The sequence below is a fragment of the Nannospalax galili genome, unplaced genomic scaffold, assembly GCF_000622305.1.
Source record: "Nannospalax galili isolate Female #2095 unplaced genomic scaffold, S.galili_v1.0 scaffold54, whole genome shotgun sequence".
Lineage (NCBI taxonomy): Eukaryota > Metazoa > Chordata > Mammalia > Rodentia > Spalacidae > Nannospalax > Nannospalax galili.
In genome coordinates, this window is record NW_008341028.1 from 3,675,060 (window position 1) to 3,692,615 (window position 17,556).

General features: G+C 39.2%; 2 protein-coding genes across 2 annotated transcripts; one reads left to right on the forward strand and one right to left on the reverse strand.

The window, feature by feature from the left end:
• Positions 1-2,149: 2,149 nt before the first annotated feature.
• On the reverse strand, positions 2,150-11,093 carry Psma2 (proteasome subunit alpha 2). Its single transcript, XM_008836279.3, has 8 exons — positions 10,938-11,093; positions 9,578-9,654; positions 8,795-8,927; positions 7,431-7,553; positions 6,150-6,231; positions 4,108-4,181; positions 2,516-2,573; positions 2,150-2,422 (listed from the first exon to the last, which is right to left on the reverse strand). The coding sequence occupies exons 1-8, from the start codon at positions 10,976-10,978 to the stop codon at positions 2,306-2,308; spliced, it is 705 nt and encodes a 234-aa protein (XP_008834501.1). The 5' UTR covers positions 10,979-11,093; the 3' UTR covers positions 2,150-2,305.
• Positions 11,094-11,216: 123 nt separating this feature from the next.
• Positions 11,217-16,026, forward strand: Mrpl32 (mitochondrial ribosomal protein L32). Its single transcript, XM_008836280.3, has 3 exons — positions 11,217-11,401; positions 12,802-12,983; positions 15,604-16,026. Exons 1-3 carry the CDS (start codon positions 11,275-11,277, stop codon positions 15,856-15,858), a joined length of 564 nt encoding a protein of 187 aa, XP_008834502.1. The 5' UTR covers positions 11,217-11,274; the 3' UTR covers positions 15,859-16,026.
• Positions 16,027-17,556: the final 1,530 nt, after the last annotated feature.

Genomic DNA, 17,556 nt, shown 5'->3' on the forward strand with positions numbered 1-17,556 from the left:
TTCACTGAGTATCAGTTTGCTCTTCTTTACAATAGGCTGTGGGTAGGAAAGCTTGCCAAGACTGGCAGAGAACTAGAGGTGAAGTACGGAGAGCCAGTTCTGTCTTTAATAACTGAAAATGCAAAGTGCTTGATGTTCTCTTATTGATGCTCAATGTATCAGCATGGCATTAAGGCAGAGTCCTCCTCACCGCCCCCCTTCCAATTCCCTTTTACTCTCATGTATATGAATCTTAAGCATATTTTAATCATGTCCATGTTTCTCTGCTAGTAACTGTGAAGCAAGATTCCTGGTCAGTAAGGAACTGGGAGACAGAATGAAACAGACCAAAAACAAAAAAACTTGCACAAGTTCAACCAAAAGTAGGGTAATGCTATGAACATTAGGAACATTATGATACACAAACAAGATTAAAAGAGGCTAATCCACAAGCTTGAAATGATGTGCAGCTATGGGATGGTCAGGTGTACAATGGGTCTCTACATTAAGGAATGAAATTTTGCAAGAACTGAGACAAAAAGGACAGCTTAGTTTTAAGGTCAATAGAAAGAATTACTTTTTTCAGTTTTGGGAACAAAGGGAATGGAGTGGCAGGCAACTCTGCATTTAATGGAAGCAGGAGGAAGTAAATTGAACCTGAATCTAATCGGCTTGAACTAACTTCTCTTTATTGTGTACGATGACCTGCTGGCATCCTGGAAGAAACATTTGTATTTTCTTTGTCTTGAGTGCATACACCTTTACTTTCCCTTTCTTGATTCATAAATTTTGGCAGTCCTCTGGGGTTTGTTTTTGAATACTGGACATTAGGGAAGGCATAACCAAATGAATGGCAGCTAACCATGATATGTCAAGCTTTCCACCTGCAGTATCAAGTTTAGCCCTTAAAAACATTTCTTTGCATACTCCGTGGGAGAGTTTGAAAATGACTTACTTTTTAATACTATGCTGGACTTTTTACTGTCCTGGACTCAATACACCAAAGGCCTATCTGGAAAGACTATTAAATGAGGCACTCAAAACACACTTTAAAACAGAATAGAAAGGGAGGGGAGATGGCTAAGCAGGTAAACCTCCTTGAATGCAAGTGAAGATTCACAGCACCCACATAAATGCTAAGAGAGCTCACCCAGCACTCAGAGGCTGGGATGGGGCTCCAAGAAGCAAACTAGCTAGCCAGACTAGGCAAACTGGCCAGCACTGAGTTCAAGTGATAGACCCTGCCTCAATATATACAGCAGAATGATCAAGGAAGACACACATCAACCTATGTATGGAAGTGTGTCCAGACACACCACACATAATTAAATAATCCCAGAATACCATTCCCATGTCCTAAAATGCTTCTGCCTTCCACTGCAAGGTTATGGCTGTTATAGTGATGGTACATGGAACTGTAACTCCCACCAAAAACACTCAAAGGCTCCTTTCTTCTAACCTAGGCCAAATCTTGGTCAAAATCTTCTGAGCTATCTACACTTAAATCATGGAACTGCCTACTACCTCTACACGTGGATAATGACATTCAGAAATACTGTTCTTTGACTGTTTCTTCTTATCATACCTAACAGTGGTGCTCTCACATTATGAAATGAGTTCAAATGCCCCACTATTTGCTTATTTCTAAGAGCCTACTTACCCTGAAGGCTCTGACCACAGTAATGAGGGAGGACCTCACACCAGTATTCATATCCACTAGAGTCAAAAAAGTTCAACCATAATCTAAGGAATTCTTTTAAATATGCTCACCTGCCTCTGATGGAGAACAAACTGGAACCAGCCAACCATGGTCTATTTGCTTACCCATCCCAGAGGAGACCAACCTTGCTTAACACTCTCTCACTGCACTTCAAATGCAGAGTACTCTAAGACCTTACTGCACCATACCTACTGGGTGCTTAATATCTACAGTTCTCAGGTTGTTTCATGAATCCATGAATGTGTACAGATTCTCCCAATTCTAAAAGCAGTAATGGTTACAAAATTTAGCATTTTGCTTTATGGAAACAGGTAAGATTTGGTAGTAATGAAATTACACAAAAACTAGTAATTTCATCATTCTACTCTGCAATGTAATTTCCAGAAATCAACTATGATAATAAGTGAGAAATAGCTGTTAACATTTTACAAACACCTAAAAAGCTGGAAGTTAGATTTAATAGTTTATTATGATTATCATTTTAAAAACATCTTCTCTAGAGCATGTAGAAATAAGCCTGCAAAAAGTCTGCAAAATGAAAACATACTTTAAACATGTATTACTAGACAGATTATGTGAGATTTGGATTTCTCAGTCACTTTTTTATTATGCTATGGCAGCCAAGTAATCCTTAACTTCCGTTGGAGTGAGCCTCCTGAAGCCAGCTTCATTGCAGATTCCAACTTCTATGTTATCTTCTGTCATTTGTCCTTCAAAGCTTTCCTAATTGAGGAGGGAAGGAAAATGGTCAATTTCCCAAGCAGTTCATGAGAAACCATGATTATTTTAAACCCAGTTGGCAGATACTGAGCTAACCTTTAGGGTTAAGATAGCTGTATGAATGGCATCTTCAAGTTCCAGATCTTCATTGTATCTAAAGGAAAAAAAAAATTAAAACAATGTCATAGCACTGTTTGGATTCTTCATGGCTATTTTAAAAATGATAGCAAAAACATATCTCTTAAAAAAATCTAGCAACCTTAAAAATACTAAATTATACAAGCATTCATTCCCTAATCATCGCTGAGACAACTATCCGCAAAATAAGAAAGTGGCATTTGGTGCTGAATACCTAACATCATGAAAAAAAAGTATGTATAATCCTAAAATGGGTTTATTTTAGGAATCTTCTTCAAGATAAAAAAATGTAACTGTTACATTTTAAGAATACTATAAAGTAAAACAAAAATCAGACTGTTGCTAAAATAGTTTGTTCTTTTAAGTTATAGACTGTTTAAAGACTCATGAATAAGCAAAAGTTAAAGAAAAATGCTATTTGTCACTTAATTAAAAGTCTATGATATAATAATAACCTTATCATTAATATTATGTGAAAAATGTACTGAGAAGGGTTATCTGTTGAAAGTAAACTATAAAACTTTTCTGCTCAAAAGATCAGCGATTTTTTTTGGAGGACTGTGCTGGCACCTAGTCTGGAATACAGCTGTGAGTTCGTGAGAGTTTGTTATGCTCTATACTGATAGCAACTTTTCACCAGCATTCCAGTCTTCCTTTATCAAATACATACATCATCTTATCTGCTTAATACCAACTATTTCCCTCTCTTCCTCTCTCCCTCTCGTGCTACAGCTTCTTATTCTGTAGTCCAGGCTAAAACGCTAGTCTCTAACTCAAAGCAATACTCTTGACATACCCAATAGCTGGGATTACAGGCCTGAGGCACCACACTCAGCTATTCCAGCTTTTACTTTTCATAGTAGTTATTAAATAAGTAAGCATTTTTCTACTCTAAATATAGTGCTTTTTGATATTATAGGGGAAATGAAATAAAAAGTAAACATTTAAGAAACACCTGAAATAATGTAGAAAGAGATATCCCTAATAAATGAGTAACGGGTTGAAGAGATGGTTCAGCGATTAAGAGCACTGACTGTCCTTGCAGAGGACCCAGGTTCAGCACCCAGCACCCACGTAGTGGCTAACAATCATCTCTAACTCCAGTTCTAGGGGAATCTGTCACCCTCTTTTGACTTCCATGGGCACTGCAGTCATGGGTACACTTACATGCATGGAAGTAAAACACACACATAAAATAAAAATAAATTAAAAAGAATTTTAAGAAAACAAAATAAAGAAATAAATTATACAACTACCAAATATACTTAAGATTAGAAAACCAGAATGTTAGGAAGTTTCTCCTTTATCTTTGGCTAGATTTAAAAGCAAAGCGATTTGAGCTGGGCATAGTGGCACATGCCTTTAATCCTAGCACTCAGGAGGCAGAGGCAGGCAGATCTCTGTGAGATCAAGGCCAGCCAGTTCTACACACAAGTTCCAGGTCAGCTGGGGCTACAGGAAGACCATCTCAAAAAGACCAAGAAAAAAAAAGAGTGATACAACAAATTTGTTAGATCCATGAAATTTAAAGAGGTCTGAAAACTGCCTACCTTTTCTCCAGAAAAGTTTTTCCGTTCACATAGTTCTTTCCCATTGCTGTGGCCTTCCAGGCAAAGTATGCTCCCTAATCAGGAAGAGGAATATTTGAGCCATATTTGAAAACATCCATACAATTATATTACTCTGTCATTTGCTTTATAACTCTAATTGGTCTCTGAAGACACAGAGTATTTATTGTAATGGAATGGAAATTTCTTAGGTTTTTTTTTTTTTTTTTCCCCCAAGAGTGTATGTAAAATGGTGTAACAAGGTTTCTCAAATTCTCCTGGTCGCCCTTTTGATTTTATTTTTAGTTTATATAATTGGGGCGGGGGGAGGCAGACAGACTTCATTTGCTTGTGTTTAACGTCCATTAATTGAAATTTTAGGTTTTTTTTTTTTTTTTTCCCCCAAGAGTCATGAAGAAACTGACATCTTGACAATGGGGATGGTCTGCTTAGGTATTTATATATTTGTGTATGCACAAATATATACATATAAAATATACATACATAACAAAATTCATCAAACAAATGACTTAGAGCAGCTCACTGGAAGGTTTTTAAAGCAAGATAAAAAACCAGGGTTAACATAAAGTAAAATAACAAAAGTAGTATTTAAGCTTAATGGATTGAGGGGCTCTAAAATGTCATGTATATCTGAAAACTGGTGATTAACTCATCATCATTACTGAGTAAAGAGACAGCTCTTCACTGGAAAATCAAAACCTTTCAATATTTTTTATGAAGTCATGAAAAATTTTGCTATTAATAGTCAAAGTTTTCTGAACATAAAACAACCAAAATTTAAAGATCCAATGCCTAATGAATCCAAGGCGTTTCTGGCTGCCTCTTGCAGGCTACTCTGTGACTTCACTACATGTGCAATTCTCACTGTGCATACCATCACGTCACATACCACCAACAGCACTACGGCAAACACCTTAGTTCAGACCTAAACACACTTAAGTTTTCTGCTCTTACAAAAATATAATGATTTAATTGCAAGAGGGGAAGGAAGGAAGGAGGGAGGGAGGGAAGGAAGAAGAAATCTATCTTTCTACCATCATTCCTCAGTCTCCAAGTATGAAGTGGTACCTTTAGCATTCTTAAGCACAAAATCAAAATATCAACCAATTCTGGAAAACTCTGAAGCTCTTCAAGGTCCTGCAGTATCAAATATTCCATTAAGACTTAACTCTTAGTATAAAAATAAACAAGCTCATCCATCTCAGTAGTATGCAAACTTGCTTTTGTCTTTAATAAGTGATAAAACTGTATGCATTCCAAAAGATTTTAAAGATATATTTATGATTTATTAAAAGTCAATATTTGACTTCTGTACCTATTTCATATGCTGGGGTTGCAGAAAAACTATCTCAGATGGAAAGTTTAAGAAGCTCTATAAGTAACATAGCCTCATCTGTGGAAAGTTAAACAAATGCATATAGAAGAAAGCATATCTGATGTTTTAAACAATTGCCTTTTAGATTTAATAAGGAAAAGGAGACCCAGCAGTGAACATAATTCCAGAGACTGCCTTCTGCCACCCACTGGAAAGGTAAGACATGACATGCCACTTAGTTTCAGAAGGTCACAGACAGATTATCAAAATGTTTTTATTTTGCCTTTTAAACTTATAAGGTAAATCATTTGATGAAACACTAAATTCAAGTTAGTTCGATCAATGCTTTTGCTCTAAGAGTTCTACTCAAGGCAATCCCAAGATTAAACTGATGGCAAATTAGAACACTGGGTCCAGTTACACATCTTTGATTCAAGTGTTTGCCAAAGTAACAGAATTCTATAGAGCTAATGAGATTTGATAACATCCACAATAACAGTTCATTCTGGTATGTGCTAACGAAGAAAAACAAGGGCAAAACTCACATAGCTTCTTCATCAAAGACTGAGTTACCAAAATGTTGAATTCAACTTTATACTTTCCAAAACAAGGGAAAAAGAGAAATTGCTGCTAAATTTTATGGTTTCAACTTTTATTACACATAAAAAGCAATTCTAAGAAATTTTCAACTATATTTAATGATACTTACAGATGGATCTGATTGAAATAAATATGGTCGTCCCTCATTCCAACCACAAATAAGTAAAGAAACTCCAAATGGACGAACGCCACTGTAAAAAGAAAACAAGAATTACTTGGTGTCAAGTAAGAATTTAAAATACTCCTAAGTAGATCTAATTACCAAGTTAAAATTAAGTTCTAAATGAACCAATTTAAAATAAATTCTCTTTATGGCAGTGAGAACAGTCAGAAACAATCCTGGATTATACAGTAACACCTTGCTATGGTTTGCTCCCCTAAAGTTCATGTGTGGGAGGTTAATTCACAGTATAACAGAATTGCAAGGTACTGGGGGGCTTCAAGAGTTAGGGTGTAGAGGAAAAGCATTTTAGGTCATGGACACCATCCTAGGGGAGGATTATGTTGGTCTCTCAAAATGGATTAGTTTCCAGAGTTGGCGACCTCCTTTCTGTTGCTTTCTTTTACTGTATAACCTCTTGTCATGTAATGCTATCTACCAAGAACCTTACCAAATCCAAATACCTATAGACTACCAACCATGCTCTTGGATGTGCAGAGTTTGCAATGAAATAAACCTCTTTTCTTTGTAAATTCCCTGGTGTTATTTGTTAGAGCAACACAAAATGAATATTGGAATTAAATATTCCAGTATTGGAATTAAAATGTTGCTGTTGTCACCATGTGCTCATAATCAGTTTTGGTTGAAAAGCTAAGTGCAGATGTATCAAAGATTATTTGCTTGTAAAGAATCACTGGCAAGGGGCTTTATTTTTATTCATGTTTTTGGTTTTCTGAGATAGGGTCTTTCCTGTGGCACTAGCTGTCCTGGACTCACTATGCTGACCAGGCTAGCCTCAGATCTCACAGAGATCCGCATGCCTCTGCCTCTCCAGTACTGGGATTAAAGGCACGTGTCACCATACCTGGCCCTAAAGGGCTTTTTAAAATCAAGCTATATTCTGTTGATAAGTAACATTCATTTTTTATTTTTGCTTTTTCTGAGGCAGTCTAACTATGTAGCCCAAGTTTGTCTTGACCTTGTGCCCTTCTTCCCTCAATGTCCCAAGTACTGGGTCTACAAGTGTATACCAGTCAGTCACACTGTTTTCCTTAAGAAAATATTCTAGGTCAAAATCAGAAACACTCACCATCATAGTGATTTTACTCACATATTAAGCAAATATAAAAATATTGAGACTCATATTTATCTACTCTCTCTTAGAATTTTTTAAATTTCTTTTTCCTTCTTTGAATTCATGACACTTTTCAAGTAATAAAAGCAACTTACCCTGACTGGGTATATTCTTGCATCACAGAAGCTACTCTCTGCACCAGCTGAGCTGTGGGAATGGGTTCTTGGTAAACAAGATAGTATTGCTGAGCAAGTTTTCGAGCTCTATGCACAAGTACTCTAAGGAAATAAAGAAGATTCTATTAAAATTAAGTTATTCTATTCTCCTAAAAGCATATACTTAAAGCACAAGCTTAACATGTATCTCTTTTTAAGAGCTAGCATCCTAGAGCAGTCTCTTACGTTGGATTTCAGATGATTTAGAAGGAAATAGAGAATCAATGAGGCAAACCAGAAGATGTAAAGAAAAAGCAGGAAAAAGAAACAAGCAGGGACTAGGGTATCGTTAGTTTAAAATGAACAGATTTAATTTACAAAACAAGAGCTTTCTATCTCCCTCTGTGGCTTCTCCAAACTGTCCTCTTATCCTGAGGGCAGCCACCCTATTGACATTTCGTCCCCCACAAAGAAACATGAACACACATATACTCTGCATACTTCTCTCAGCCGCTTTCTGTAGTCCATCTTAACTCTGCATATAAGTCAAAATAACCTTTAAAGATTTAAAAAATAGCAAGAAACTGCTCTTAATATATAACATATTAAAATATAAAATTTATCAAGCTATTCATAGACCACACAGCAATCAAATATATTAAGCAGAGGATTTATCTTTCCCTGTTCAAGTACCACTAATCTGAAATATGCACACTGTTGCTTTCTATGATACTCGTATGTCCCTCCTCACTAAGTTATTCTATCAGGGGCAGCCCATGGCCAGTGTCCATTCTAGAGTGGTGGCAGGAGCCACTGTAGTGAAAGCTGATCACATTCCAGTGACCCTGCTGGCTTGTGATTCAAAGAGAAACTCTGACTCTATCTTGTATCATATAATTGTGAGTAATAAAGTAATACTTTAGGGAGCTACTCTATAAGCCTCTGAATCTCAGCTGGCCACTCAGAAACTTTCAGTGGCCTTAGAGAATACTGTCCCTTTGACAAGAGCAGAAATAAACACAATGAGGTTAACTCTACAGGATCCATGCTTTCTTTTGATGCCGGAATCATTGAAAGTGTTTTATTATAACATGGATGCCCCTGATCATTTTTAAATGTACCAAAATAACAAAGTCCTTTCTCTCAAGTCCATAGTTGGTAGAGAAAGGATAGAGATCAGAAGGAAGAATAGGCTACACACAGAGAAGGAGGTAATGTATCACTCTTTTACAGCGGAGTACCACAAGATTAACCTCCATAAAATAACCCTAACAGGCAGACTAAATATAGGTATAAATTATGATCACTTAGGGTTATGATCACTTCATCAGGTGATGAGAACCACTGTACATGGAATGCAGTACCTGTAATCTGGACCCATGCCACTGTACACCAAGCCTATGTGCTTGGTGATGGGCTCCACTTTGTGAACACTGCGCTCATCATACAGGATGGACTTCTGCTTCTTCTCAGTTGCTAATACCACACCATTTGCAGCTTGAAAAAACAAAGCAGAACAAAAGAGATGCTGGACTACTTGAAGAGTTTTGTTAGCTTTCTAATTACAGATCCATTATATACAAATTTCTCTCTTGCTTTCTCTATGTTTTTCTGGATTCTTATACCAAAATTACTTAAGAAATAATAAACCGTTTCTTCTGTCACTGTTCATTTATACTACACCAAAAAACCCCAGGAATCCCCATTAGTTCAAGGTATTAGATAATTTCTCTCAAAGTATTCTAGGCTACCTGGGAGTTTACAGGTATTAAAACATGGGATTTCTGCCTACTTGGCTAACTGGTCTAATAACAACAAAAAAGACGTGTAGGCTTTTCCTCTAAGGATGTTAGGACATGAAACAACACTATCTTTAGCTATGTTTTACAGTAACCTTTTGTAAAACTGCCAGAGAAAGAATCAAAGAAAAACAAAAGAATACAGTTTTCTGAAGGAAAGACTACCTATGGGTTATCACGATAGATAAGGCTGCTCTACTGACTGTGAAATGATTACTGCACTAAATACTATTTTCTTTAAACTTCCAAATTCCCTAAATTAACAAAAAGACTGTTAGGAATTATGTGTGTCCATCTATTAAAGGTAACTATTAACAAGCATCTGAAGTGAAAGAAGCATTTAATTACCTTTAATTCCCACTGAAGGGGCCCCTCCAGCCACTGCAGCCAAAGCATATTCAATCTGGACAAGTTTACCAGATGGGCTTAAAAAGAAACAAATATTTTAAAAAATATTTTAGTATTTTTATTTTATGAGTGTACTGCCTGCATGTATGTAAGGTGTCTGATCCCCTGGAACTACAACTGGAGTTAGGATAGTTGTTAGGCACCATATGGGTACTGGGAATCATACCAAGGTTCTCTGCAAGAGCTGTCAGTGCTGTTAACTGCTGAGCCAACTCTCCAGCTCCAAAAGAAACAAATATTATTTGCTAGGTTCACATATTTTCAAATATTTACTACAGGAATACTTCTGACAGAGGAAGACATATCGGTAAAATCTCATTAGCCAAACCCCAGGAACTGCTGACCTTTGAAATCTGCCATGAATAGTACCGAAACTAACTTTACAAGGAGCCGCTCAACGCAGGGCACTTATTCTCTTCCATTTGATTTCCCATCTCCACTCAGCAAAACATCATTACTATGGCCTCTTTTCACCAGAATCCTTCCTTGGTTGACTTAAGCCTTCAGTGATGATTTTCTTACACCTGGAATGATGGTTCATGCAACTGTACTTTGAAAAAATTAATTTATTTCTTTAAGGCTGCCCCATAAACAGAGGTCTAAAATCTTTTAAAAAAGGGGAGGTGGAGGTGAGGACAAAGCAAAATATGTATTTTAGCTTTGCAATTGGGGTGCACCGCAAAATCTAATTACAAATCAGCTCTTTCATTTTGTGCTTCTTCAGCTTCTGATAGTGTCATCGAGGAAACCAAGAGTCTTAATGCTAAAAGGAGACTGAAACTTGCTCAGACCTGGAGTCACACCTAACTGTAAAGACAACTTTTCCCAAAAGCGAAAAAAAAAGCGTCTCAAATGTTTGACCAGGTCAGGGTGAAGCTCAGGCGCTGGCCTATCTCAGCTGGAAGGCAATCCTAGGTTGACTGGATGGACCGGCTATCCCAAACCCTTCCTTTCCAGTCCACAGAGCGAGGGCGAAGGAACGGCTCGGTGGGGCTGCCTCCGGTCTAGACTTGGGGGGGCTCGGCCCCGCTCGGCCTGCGTCTAGACAGGTGGGGCGAAGCCCGGCTCTGCGCGTGGCCTTAGCCCGGCCTGCGTCTAGACAGGTGGGGCGAAGCCCGGCTCTGCGCGTGGCCTTAGCCCGAACCCGGCGGGCCCGGCCCGGCAGATGACTCTGCAGAGCCGAGTCCACGCCATCGTGGGCTCCTCTGGAGACATTCAACAAGACCCGGGACACGGAGCCAGGATCTGGGGAGCTCCCGTGGCCGGTGATGCCTGGGGGAGCCTGGGGTCCCCTTCCTACCTGAATGTGGTCAGCGAAAAGCTGTACCCGCGCTCCGCCATCTTCCCCCGGAGAGCCGGAACACAGCCGCACACTCGCTCACCGTTTCGCTTTCCTGGGACTTTATCTCCGATTGGAGGAGAGTCAGACCCGCTCCAGGGCCATGCTGGGAATTGGAGTCTCAGGAACTAGTGTAGCCCGACTCTTGGCCTCAGCGCATGCTCAGAACAGGGGGCGCGGCTTTGCGCATGCTCTGAACAGGGGACACCTGTGCGCAGGCTCGAAGGGGGGGGCAAATCGCGACTGTACGCATGCTCAGTGGGCGCTCGAGTCGCCTGCCGCTGTGTCTCTGGGGAGAATGGCGCCGGCGTTGGTGCTGATGGCGCTCCGGTGGCCTGGTGGTCCCGGACGGCTCCGGAAGTGCTGGGAGCTGCTGCAGCGGCAACTCCAGCAGAGTTGGTCTGGCTTTACCAGTCCTCCGTGGGGTACGTGGGGAAAGGCTTCGTGGGCCCCGGGCTGCGTGACAGAAACAGCTCACGATTTTTGTTTGAATGATATGGGTGTTGGTTTTCTTTGTTGTTTTTTTTTTTTTTTTTTTTTTTTTTTTTTTTTTTTTGAGACGATTTGTGTCTGTAGCCCAGGCTGGTCTGGAACCCTTTGTGTAGCCCAGGCTGGCCTCTAACTCGCGGCAGTCCTGCCTCGGCTTCCCAAGTGCTGGTATTACAGGTGTGAGCTACCATGGCGGGCTCTGGTGCTGTTGAAGCTCCATGCAGATTAAGTACGATTGTTGTCTCTTTCAGGTACTAATTTTGAAAGCAACTTGCACGCTAAAATTTTCGTTGTTTTGACTTTTACAGCTACCCCAAAAGTGATAACACCCAGGCAGTCTGAACAGAGATAGATACAACTGTATCCCAAAGGCTGTTAAATAGGTTTTTTTCCATGTGCTTCCTGAGATAATTATCACAATCTCATTGGGTGTTTCCACATTTTTTCGAAGATATTTTACTTATTTTTATTTTATGTGTATGAGTGTATTGCCTGCATGTATGTATGTGCATCCGTGTCGTGCATGCCCTCCTGGAGGTCAGAAGAGAACTTGATTCCCCTGGAACTGGAGTTATGGATGGTTGTTAGCCTCCACCTCAGGGTCCTCTGCAAGAGCAGCTCTTAACCACTGCACCATGTCTCCAGCCCCGGGAGTGCAGGTCAGAGTGTGTGTAGGGACTCAGTGTTAGATTTATTTATATATTAATTAGGTACTTACTTCCCACCAACTAGGTTGTAAACAATTGAATGATTGTTTTTTAAGTTATACACCTTTCAGATATTGATGTTTACTTCTAAAGCACTGTATCCTGTATTACTTGAGGTTAAAAAACCATGATTGAATTTCACCAGTATCATTTCAGTAGGTGCCTGTACTATTTAAAATTGCTTTTCATATGAACCAAGATTTATTATTGTCTGTTGAGTTTAACATTCTAAACTATATATTTAACGTGTGTGTGTGTGTGTGTGTGTGTGTGAGAGAGAGAGAGAGAGAAAGAATGAGTCAGTCAGTGTCGGGTCAGTAAGATGGCTCAGTGGGTCAGGGCTCTTGGCTGCCAAGACTGGCAATCTGACTTCTATCATTAGGACCCACATGGTGTAAAGAGAACTGATTCCTGAATGCTGTCCTTTGACCTCCACACATGTACCATGGCGCACGTGCGCACACACAGAGAAATAAAATTAAATAAATGTAGTCTTTAAAATATATTAAACTATATACGTCTGTTAGATGTGTATCTATTGACATCATACCCATCGATCACTAAAGAAATAATATCTATAAATAGTCATTTAGGAGCTGGGAATTGATTCAGTCTCTTTCATTCTACAGCACCAGTGTTAGCAGTCCAGGGTCCATCCATACTCACAGAGTTAACAAATGATACCAGTGGAAATGCAGAGAATTCCAGCCTCCTGGATAGTATCTTTTGGATGGCAGCTCCCAAAAACAGACGTAGCATCGAAGTTAACCGCTGTAGGAGAAGAAATCCTCGGAAGCTTATCAAAATTAAGGTAATGTATTGCTTGTGTATGTGTGCGTGCACATGCGTACATGTGCACTTTTTCTTGGTTCTGCCATGGAATAGCCTTGTATATTGTTCTAGTTTGTTTCTCCATTGATGTGACAACACACTCTGACCAATACCAACTTGGGGAGGAAAGGGTTTATTTGTCTTACATCTCCAGGGTCACAGTTCATCAAGGAGCCCAAGGTAGGAACTCAAGGCAGGAACTTGGAGGCTGGAGCTGGAGCACAGGCCATGGAGGAACACTGCTTACTGGCTTGCTCCCCCGGCCCCTGCTCAACCTGCTTTCTTATGCAACACAGGCCCACTTGCCTAGGGGTGGCACTACCCACAGTGGGCTGCGCCCTCCCACATCACACAACAATCAAGAAAATACCCCACAGACATGGCTACAGGCCAGTTCAATGGAGGAAATTCCCCAATTGAGGCTCCCTCAACCCAGACATGTCAAGTTGACACTAAAGGTATCCTGCACATATATCCATATAGCCTATGGATAAATTATTTTCAGATCCTTTGTCTATCCTCTGGCTTAAGCATAATCTTCTCCTTGTATAAGTCTATTGAACTCTACTCTGAACATTTAACACACAGTGAAGGAAGAAGTTTGGAGAGTTTTGGAGAAAAATGGGTTGTAATGTTCTCACATGACTTTTGAATTATGAACTATGTCAGTCCAGAAGTGTGTGATTTTGAACTATAAAGGTAAATATTAGCTGTGGTAGCACCTAAAAATGACAGAAGCAATGGGTATATTGAATCTTATTTACTAACCCTTACACGTTTAATTTATTCTTAACCATCTCCATTGATGGAGTCTATTGAACGCCTGTGGTATATGTCAGAGCTTTGTGTGTATTATCCTCATAGTGATCCTCCAAAGGTGATACCATGTTCTTCATTTTTGGATGAAGAAACTGAGGGAAAGGGAATTTGTCTATGCCCACACGTCTATTCAACTGTTAATGGTACAGCTAGACTTTGAGCACTGGCAGTCTGATTTTTGAGGCCACATTCTTCTCCTAAAACTTTTCTCTGTGTGTTCCCATCCTCAGACAATTCTAGATTCCTACTCCACAATATGGGTGCATTCTCCATTGACCTGGTGGGCAGAAAAGAGTGTGTGTGTGTGTGTGTGTGTGTGTATGAATATTACCTATTTAATACCTTTGACAGTTATAATATCTGGTTTTACTCTGTAGCAGCAGTATATATAGAGAGGAAACTCAAGAACAGTTTTTACATTCTCTTAAACTCTTAAAAAATTAAGCCAAAAACTAATACTGAGTCACTAAGTAAAGCCCCAACTTAATCTAGAACTCAAAAATTTACTTAAAACTTCTTAAAATTTGGTTGTGATGACATTTTAGAAATGAGCTCTGTTGCCCCATTCTACTGGATGGATTCTCTGTCTACTCTCCTGCACATTTGTTCGCCTTTTTGAATTATCTCTTACTAAATAGAGTATATTAGAACTGGAGACTTGGCTCAGTGGTTAAGAGCAATGGCTGCTCTTACAAAGGACCAGGGTTCAGTTCCCAGCGTTTATATAGCAGTTAAGCCTCCATGGGCATTGCATGCATGAGTGCACTTAATATATATGCAGGAAAAGCATTCATACTCATAAAATAAAAATAAATCAAAAAAGTTGAGTGGATTTTAAATAGAATATATGTTAATGATTTGGTCTTATTTTGAAGACCAGCTGACTGTGAGTGCCTTTTCAGCCCTTCACCTGGGCACACAGTCCAATTTCCAGTACAGCAAAGTCAAGTGAGAATATGGAGAGGCTGGTGGTTTGCAAAGTTCTTTTTTCCCTTGAACTTCTATTGATCTCTGCCTCACACGAGTTTATCTTATGAAGTAGTTGAAGCTCCTTTTATGTTTCTGTTTGCTATTTTTCATTGCATTTTCTTTCCAGAGTACCCTCAAATTGTAATGTAACAAGAAAATGTTACATTAATGAATAGTCAGCGCTCAGTAGAAGAAGAAAACGTATGCCAGCAACCTGCTCTCTATGCAGGAATCTAAAACACTAGTAAAGCAGGGGAAACCAGGCTTATATATAATAGTCTTTTCTTGTTTGCCTCAAGATAGATTGAAATTTTTTTATAATTTTTTTTATTATTTTCATTTTATGAGTATATTACCTACATGTATGTACGTGCACCCATGGGTGCACTGCCCTCGAAGGTCAGAAGAGGGTGTTGGATCCCCTGGAACTGGAGTTATTGACGGTTGTCAGCTGCCATGTCGGTTCTGGGAATTGAACCCCATCTCCCCAGCCCTGAATTTTTTTTTTTTAACTTTTCCTTGGTACTTTAAGATACTCTGAGTGGGTTGTGTTGATGGGCGCTGTATTATTTCGTTTTGGAGTTAAAGGAGTGAAAATGGGTAAACTTACGTTCTAGTCTAAGTTTCTTACTATTTCAAACTCAGTGTTGCTGTCTTTCAGTTTTCTTGTTAAAGTTGAACAAGAAGGTACATGACCTCATGTAACATGAATATGCTCAGAAAGCTAAAACATAAGCATTTTAGCACTCCTACTGGTGATTATTTGTCTTTGCATTACCTGTTGTAATATGTTTTTGTTTGTTTTTTTAAAGAATAATATAGACATGTGTCCTGAATGTGGTCACCTAAAGCAGAAACATGTCCTTTGTGGGTTTTGCTATGAGAAAGTACGCAGGGAGACAACAGAAATCAGACGACAGATATGGAATCAAGAAGGGGGTCCTTTTAAAGCTCCTTCCGTAGAGACCGTGGTCCTGTACACGGGAGAGTCACCATCAGAACAGGATCAGGACAAGAGGATTGTTGAACGAAACAGGAAGAGACCCTCCTGGTTCACCCAGAATTGACACTAAAGATGTTTAAAATGGCAACTTTGTAGTGAGATATTTCTCTAGACTGGGAAGAGTCTTTGTTTTCATGCTGCACCTGTTTTTCACATTATCACTGTCATTTAAAATAAACTTTATGAGCTGTTAATTGAATCATGAATAAACCCGTTGTATGCAAAGACTCAATGGATTGATATGTCTGTTTTTATTATACTATCGTGTAGTGTTTGTGTGAGCACAGTTCTTTTTATGTGTATGAGTATTTTGCCTGCATGTGTGTACGTGTACCATATGCATGCAGTGCCTGTGGAGGCCAGAGAAGGTTGTCAGATCTCCTGGAACAAGTTACAGATGGTTGTGAGCCGCTATGTGGATGATGGGAACCAAACGTGGGTCCTATCCAAGAACAGCCAGTGCCCCAACCACCGAGCCATCTTTCCAGCCCCACACTGTTGCATTTTAAAGAAACTTGAAGTTTACAAAACAAAACTAAAAAATAACTCAAAATTCATAGCAAATTATATGCTTGGACCTTGGTTTCGTTTGTTTGGCGGCGGTGGTTTTTGTTGTCATGGTTGTGGGGGTTTGTTTTGTTTAGACAGGAGCTCACTATGTGGCCCTGGCTGGCCTTGAGCTCAAGAGATCTGTCTGCCTTCTGAGTACTTGGATTAAAGGCATGTACCACCACACCTGACTGCAGTGATTTTTCTTAGGCAAGAATACATAACAGATATGTTTTTATTCAAGTAGCACATGGAAGTAGGCTATTATTTGAATTCTTGCAATTTTTAAAAGATGATAGTTGTAAGAAATAAGAAAGGGGTTTAGTCTTTGTTGTTTTAGCAAACTTGCCTTTGGAAGAGTTCACTGTATATGGAACATACTGTGCTGATTCACTTGGATGATACAAATAGTTCTTATTTGATATCAAATCAAAATCACATTTTGGCATGATTGTAGATGTTCATGAGGTTTGAATTCTAGTTTGGGGACAGGTTTTTTTAAAAAGTAAGGAGATTAGTAAGTTTCATTGTGCACAGAGAGGTACCGAGGATATAGACTCCATTTCCCTCTATATCCTTTTAGTTCATTTCATATTTTAGTATTTTTATTAGTTTATAGCAATAGCCTCTTTAACATCCTTCAATCCATTTTTAATTTTTATTCTCCAGTTTCTGGGTCTACCTGAACCCAAGGTGTGCTAGTTTATTTCTTGCTTCCTTTAAAATAAAATTGAGATCGGTATTTGAAATAAGGAAAATCCAGTTAAATGACAAAAAAATAGAGAACAAAACCTTGGAATGTGTTTAAAGCAAAGTACATTCCACAGTAACCTGAATCCTCACTAGCTGAAAATTATTTCAACTTGGAATTTACATTCAAAAAGAACATTCACATGTTCTTACCGTGTAAGACATAACCCAGAAGGTGCATCTAGATGCTAAGGCAGAAACTGAAATACCAGAGCAGTTGGTTATTGGATATTTGTCAAGGCAGTTCTCCACCAAAAAACAAAAGTATTTTGGCAAATCAGGCAAGTGCTATTGTAGAACCCTGAGACCCTCTTCATTCACCCGCTACCCCCCAATCCCTCCAGACCCCCACTAATTGCTCTTTTAGCTTCTGTAAAATGCTTGGCTGCTGCTTTAGACATGCCTAGACATACCCTGGCATGCCCTGACCCCCGCCTGCTATTCCCCACCCCCCTTCCAGGAA

Coding starts and splice junctions, on each gene's coding strand:
- Psma2 (XM_008836279.3), bottom strand. CDS start 10,978: ATGGCGGAGCGCGGGTACAGCTTTTCGCTGACCACATTCAG. Junction 2,574..4,107: donor AAAACTTTTCTGGAGAAAAG/GTAGGCAGTTTT, acceptor TTTTTCCTTTAG/ATACAATGAAGATCTGGAAC. Junction 2,423..2,515: donor CAGCTATCTTAACCCTAAAG/GTTAGCTCAGTA, acceptor CTCCTCAATTAG/GAAAGCTTTGAAGGACAAAT.
- Mrpl32 (XM_008836280.3), top strand. CDS start 11,275: ATGGCGCCGGCGTTGGTGCTGATGGCGCTCCGGTGGCCTGGTGGTCCC. Junction 11,402..12,801: donor CTTTACCAGTCCTCCGTGGG/GTACGTGGGGAA, acceptor TTCATTCTACAG/CACCAGTGTTAGCAGTCCAG. Junction 12,984..15,603: donor GGAAGCTTATCAAAATTAAG/GTAATGTATTGC, acceptor GTTTTTTTAAAG/AATAATATAGACATGTGTCC.